Genomic DNA, 6,068 nt, shown 5'->3' with positions numbered 1-6,068 from the left:
GTGAGGCATCAGTACCAACACTGATGTTGCTGTTTTTGATGATGATGATGATGAGTAGTGTAGGTTAGAGGGAGGTTGAGAATAAATTTTCTAAAAAGTGTAAACAACGGTGGTTCGATTACCAGAAAAGGGGGCGGTTACAGCACCACCACATCGCCATATCCGTGAGTACCTCCAGTCATTGATGTGGTACATCTTTGATGTTTCAGCTTCGCAGCCGGTATGCATCATTTCAGCCAAGACCTATTGTGTCCTTCCTGCTCCATGTCATGAGCTGTCCCGTTTGTAGTGTCTTTCAGTTGGAATGAAGCAAGTATGAATACCATCAGAATTCCATCGGGAATCTGAGGGATCCTGCATAGTTTGGTGATTCGTTTGAATTCGAATTCATTCCCTTCACAGTTGAGTAGCATTAGATCTTAAAATTAATTCAGCACTGAATCAACGTGCCTTCCACCCATCGTTGCTTCCATAAGCGACTTGAAACACACATCAGATAGGGGCGAATAACAAAGTGCGAATCAACGGGAATATGACTATCAGTGTTGTGTTTAACATTTCGACAATACGGTGACTGTAAGTTACTGTGTTTAAAAAGGTGTCAGTGTCCTGTCTGTCTTATCGTCCCTTGTTTGTTAGAACTTAATAAATAAGGCCGCCGTTTTGAGGCTGGGCACCTTTAACAGACATCACTTGTCATGTCCGCAGAAAGAAGACAGTAAGGCTGTCTTATTAGGGCGAATCTGTTTAGTGTTTATTCATCCCATGCTGACTGTCTTCTAAGGAGGGGGGATTGAAGTATGCCGCGGTGTAATACAGCGACTTGATCACCACAAGACACTGTTTCAAAAAAGTACATCTCTTATCCTTGCGCGACCCTGTGACATACAGGCTGGCCCCTTGCGCGACCCTGTGACATACAGGCTGGACTGGGAGATGTGGGGTTGAAAAGATCGTAGTCGCTGCTTCGACCGTATGCTAATGTCCACTTGGATCTACTGATTTTAGCTGTTTGCAGGTTGAAGACTGGGGAACTACCCCCTAACTTACACGAGGCGTTCCTCAGCTTTTCATTTGTATCCGATACTCTTCAGAGCGTACAATGTTCGATTCATCTAGCATCTGTTGCTTTGCTGTTATGTGTCGATAGACATCTGTGTGGTTCAGATGGCGTTTGCATGCTTCGCTCGATTAAAGGTACATCAAGTGACTCGCACCTGGTTTTTCGAGTACGTGGAATCGGTTCACCGGATGGCTGCTGATATTGTTTGGAAGAAATGGTTAGCAATCATCCTGCCGATTTTTGCTTTCATAAGGACGCAAATGCTTGACACTGAGATTTCCCCTTACTATGTGCCTTAATTTTGGGTTGCGTACGAGTGAGCTACTGAATGATTCTTTTTTCTCGTATGGGACTATTAAGAGATAAGAATTTGCTTCTTTATCGCCTAAATTCGCCTTTGTTGTCTATTTACAGCTCCCACCTGTCTGGTTGCCGTTCAATGTGACATTCCCACCTCGCTAACGTACCCAGAATCGATCTCTGGTCTCGTTTTGAGCTGCGTGAGTGATATAAGTGCTGGTTTATTTGAGCCTAACTAGAACAGTCTGCGGTAGACAGTGGTGTAGTGATGTTGTCCTCATTCTCTTTTGTGTTTGGTGACTGTGAAATTTCGTCCCGAGTGTTTGTGACTTACAGTTGGGCTCTGGGTTACAATCCAGCCCTGACCTCTTCTTTCACCTAGCAGGTTGCGTGGTAGACATCTTTAATCCGTTATATGACTTTTCATTGGCCCTGCGTCACTTCCTGAAAACATATTGGAAGCGTTTATGTATTGCTGTTCATTCGAAATGCCTCTAGGCAATCGGCAATCCCGGGATGCCTTTTGGGTGCTCTGGAATCTTTTACAGTGCGAATCTCCCTTGGAAACAACTGTCAAGCAACGGGCACTTTTTCATGCCCTCACATCTATGTGAAACGGCCCTTCACGCATGGCCTAAGCTTATTGATTTGCCTTCTAAGGTTCGTCCTTAGAATTGCGAAGATGATAACAATCGAAGACATTCGAACGTATTCAATGCTCCATTAGATTTCTGGAGCATTTTTCGTTCCTTCCATGGGACGCTCGGAGACAAGCGCACGCCAATGACTTCTGGAGCCAGTGTCTTTTGTGTGGCTTCTGTCCTTTTAAGTCTGAGAAATGGAATCTAAGTGAACAATCACCACCAGTCGGACAATTACCAATGGTAACCATGCTTGACCGGTACTCTTGCGAACCGCCGTTGCCAATTCGAAGGCTGGTGTATTATGTCAGGACCTGAACTGAACAATTTACAGCTGCTCGTGCAAATTTTAACAACTTTGAGTCGTTGCATTAAGCCGTCACCCAGAAGACATTTTCAGTCTTGACGAAGCCATTTTCACTCTAGTTTTCAATTAAAGGTAAAAACAACCTGTGGTTCGAGGCGGTTCGCTGCTAGATAAATCCAGTACAGGTGCTGGCCTGCGTTGGCGGTGTTTCTTGAGGTCTGACCCTTCTAAATTACATCAGCTTAAATTCGGTATCACCTCAACTAGACCGAGGTGCCTAAGCCAAAGCTCCCATAGATACATTGCAAATGCAGCAAATGCTATTGTGAATTTTCAGCAATCGTCTTTTCACTGCAGCCGTTGAAAATCGATCGACTCTCAATTTTATGGGAAGGAATCTGGAAGTCGTCTGACTTTGTTTTAGACAGTGCGCCGTTGAAACACTGAAATGCACTTTTGGTAGCCTAGGTAAATCCCGTCTCAGAGTTTAATGTGACTTTATATGACCTTCCTCACTCAAAGCAAAATTTTTGGCCATCCGTACAAGTTTCCCACAATCGATTAACATTGCTCATATTGATTCTGATCCATCACTGCTGGGGGTTCTCATTTCAAAGGAAAATAAGGTTGATGGAAACTCGGGGACTGCGCCTACCTGATGAGCCCCAAGCAGGGCGAAACCGGTCGTGGGTTGTCGAAGAATTTTCAGCAGCCTTGTGAGTAGTATCCTTCATGAAGATTTGATTACTTTACGGTCTGGTGGTGCTTCGGTCCGCCTGGACTTTTCACTGTTTAGGAGGACGAACTCCGACGCTGGCTTTTTCACATTGTCATCAAATCTTACGTCAACTGTATCTAGAGTGATCGTACATTTCTCCGTCTCTAATTATGACGAAAGCTTGAATTCCTGAGGTGGAACTTCAGTTCAGACATTGAATTCTGCGAGTTCCTTGTTAGGTTGATATTGGGCATAGAACATTAAACAGTTTCTGGGTTTATTTTGACTAAACGAATACGTTACGTTCGCGGGTTACGCGGTTTTAGCTTTCCGCTTCTCCCCATGTTATCACAGTTTCTTTATTGGATCTACGCCTAGCGAGTTCGATGTGGACCACAGGTGATCACAAACCTTGCGCTTTTTCAAGGGCATAGTATGGGGTAGTCCTGAAAATATAGCACACTACGCGTTTCGTTCTGACTGGGACACATCAGCTTGATGTGGCAGGAGGGGTGTTTGTTTCTTCACCAGTTACCGCAGTCCCACTAAACGTATCTGTACGCACAATTACTATGTGTCCAACTGATTTACTGGTTACACTCGTGCGATGAATTGAATCAGCGAAGCAGTCACGTCGTGACCAGTCACACATTGACTGGTCACATTCTGTCTCTGCATGGCTGTCCCGAGTCCCATGAGTCTGGTCCCCCAAAAGGATCGTGGAAGCTAGAAACAATACTTAGCTGCCTTCAAGTATTCAGATTCCTTGACTAGCTTCATTGAATCATCATATCGAATACACCAAATCGTGCACGTTGGTATAGTTAGTGGTCTTCGACACTGCGATTACGGCTAGAAACGTTAAACCAAAGGTATATGCGACCGATCTTGTTACATGTTGAGTGCTAAGCCGAAGGAAACACGCAACGGTGTGCGTTTCAGAACCAACCACATTCTGTTTTTATGATCATCATTTCTAGCTGTCTCGTTCCTTTGTTACTCATCAGTTTCCCGACAAGAGCTATGAATAGCCATGAGCAATATTTTATTATCCTCAATTGGTCTAATTACTTGACTAAATTAGTCATGTGGGCTAAGCAAAGACATTATTTTGAACCCATTGTTCGTTCTGCATTCGATCAGCCACCGATTAGAATTTTCAATGAAACGCTGTACAGTCCGTTAGTACGGACTACGTGGTCCCACACTAGTCGCTAGCAACATGTTAAGAATTGTTACTCTCACCTGTGTGGACTCTGAGGTTACTTCCATTTCATGTAATGTGGTGCAATGGCCCTCAAGATTTACATTACCGGCCATTTATGTCTCTAGCTACCGCGAGAATCAACTTTTCGGTTACGCGCCTCCCCCAGAATTTGTCTCATGCACGCAAGCAATGCCATGAACGGCTCCATGTAAGGAAGTTACTTTCATTTGACCACTCTAGTCGACAGTTGTTACTGTGGAACAATTTCTATGTCGGCCCTTCGTGCTCCTCTCACTGCGGTTTATCAGAAGGCACGGTAGCTTGAGGTGGCCCTCTATGGAGACAGGAAGATTATTACAGCCAGTTGTAGGGTCATCCTATAATGTTCCACAAGACCACTCCAGAATCTTCTTGGGGAGAGCGAGAACCGCCTATCCATAATGCTCGATCCTGATTTGCTGACATCCTGACCAATCAGGGCGTGCCTTCGTTTAGTCCCTAGCCCGCACGTGGCACATCCGTTGTTTTCGGTTAGTAAGTGCGCCCTGCCACAGCTACTGTGCTGTGAGCCGGTTTTCCTTTGAACGGAACATGGCAGCGTTAAAGGTTTTGTTGAGTTGATTCATCGGGATCAGGCTCTACCATGCACGCAACTAACGGATGTCTGCATTTGATGGGCGAGTCGGCTGCGTCTGGTACTGTGGATCCAAGGTCGATCGAGTTGTTCATTCTGTCATATGCGTTTCAAAGAATCGAGGCAATATCGAATCGACCGTGTTTTATTTATTGATTGCTCTTGGTACTTGAAGTGATTTATCTGTTCTACTCCCACGACATCATTATTTGGCACTCAGCGTGCGGTATTTTGGGATGAATATCAAAAGTATGGTGGATTTAAGTGTCCGTGAGTAGAGGTTACTTGAGAAACGTTCCAGCTCGTTCGACCCGAGTGCCGTTGCCCAAACAACGTTGCCATACGTCGATAGATTTATTTAGCCTAGACGACTCGTGTGAACTGTGTCTGTTTCTGTTAATTATGTACCTTACCACACTGTGAAGTTGGTGGGTTTCTGGATGAATTTTCGATCGACAGTGGCCTCAAGCTTAAGGTTACTTCTGTAGGTACTGTCGTTTGCCGTGCAATCACATTTCCCAATGATTATCCGCTATTTCAATACTGTTCTCTTTTATTTCAGGTACATTTCCATCCGAGTCTCTTATTTGACCTTGAAATTCCCGTTTATCCTGTTCCATATTAATCATTTGTTCATTGTGATGATTTTAGCTCATATGATGCCACCACTTGTACACTTCTACAATTTGCGCATTTCTCCCTTTTATACTATCCCGGAAATATTTTGTACTCTTCTATCTGAGTTTTTACTACGTCAGCTGTTTATTGGTGTTTGTACCCTGTTAGTTACCAAAGATGAGGTGAAACCCACAAATCCTATGTGTCGCGGTGCGGACATTCTCATTACTGCAGTTACACATTCCATGGCTGACTTACACCTACTTTACATGTAATGATCTCTTTATGACGAAATTCGGAATAGTTAAATTGAGGTTCACTATCGGTCGAAAATGGATAATGATGGTGTTTCTTACGCAGTTCTTTATGAACAGGCAATATCTGTCGCAATCCCTTTACTTCCTGGAGTTAATGGTTTATCCTCCCATAACCGCGGAATTATACACCTTGTGTACATTGTTCTTGATCATTCTTTGCAGTGCTGGATTAGCGCACAGTCTGTCTGCAGACTGCTCACTGGTTACGTTGGCTAGGTCCCTTCCTATGTGAATGGACATTTCGCCTTGGATGGGGATGACCT

General features: G+C 44.3%; 1 protein-coding gene across 1 annotated transcript in view; it reads left to right on the top strand.

The window, feature by feature from the left end:
• Positions 1 to 5,763, top strand: part of T265_07617 (hypothetical protein) — a gene marked incomplete at both ends in the record, with an annotated part of 39,964 nt that extends 34,201 nt beyond the window's left edge. Inside the window, one exon of the mRNA XM_009173185.1 lies at positions 5,433 to 5,763. Within this exon, the coding sequence (XP_009171449.1) occupies positions 5,433 to 5,763 (331 nt within the window). The remainder of the gene's footprint in view (positions 1 to 5,432) is intronic.
• Positions 5,764 to 6,068: the final 305 nt, after the last annotated feature.

The sequence above is a fragment of the Opisthorchis viverrini genome (genome assembly GCF_000715545.1).
Source record: "Opisthorchis viverrini unplaced genomic scaffold opera_v5_178, whole genome shotgun sequence".
NCBI classification, from domain to species: domain Eukaryota; kingdom Metazoa; phylum Platyhelminthes; class Trematoda; order Opisthorchiida; family Opisthorchiidae; genus Opisthorchis; species Opisthorchis viverrini.
This window is presented reverse-complemented; position numbering and strand designations above follow the sequence as displayed.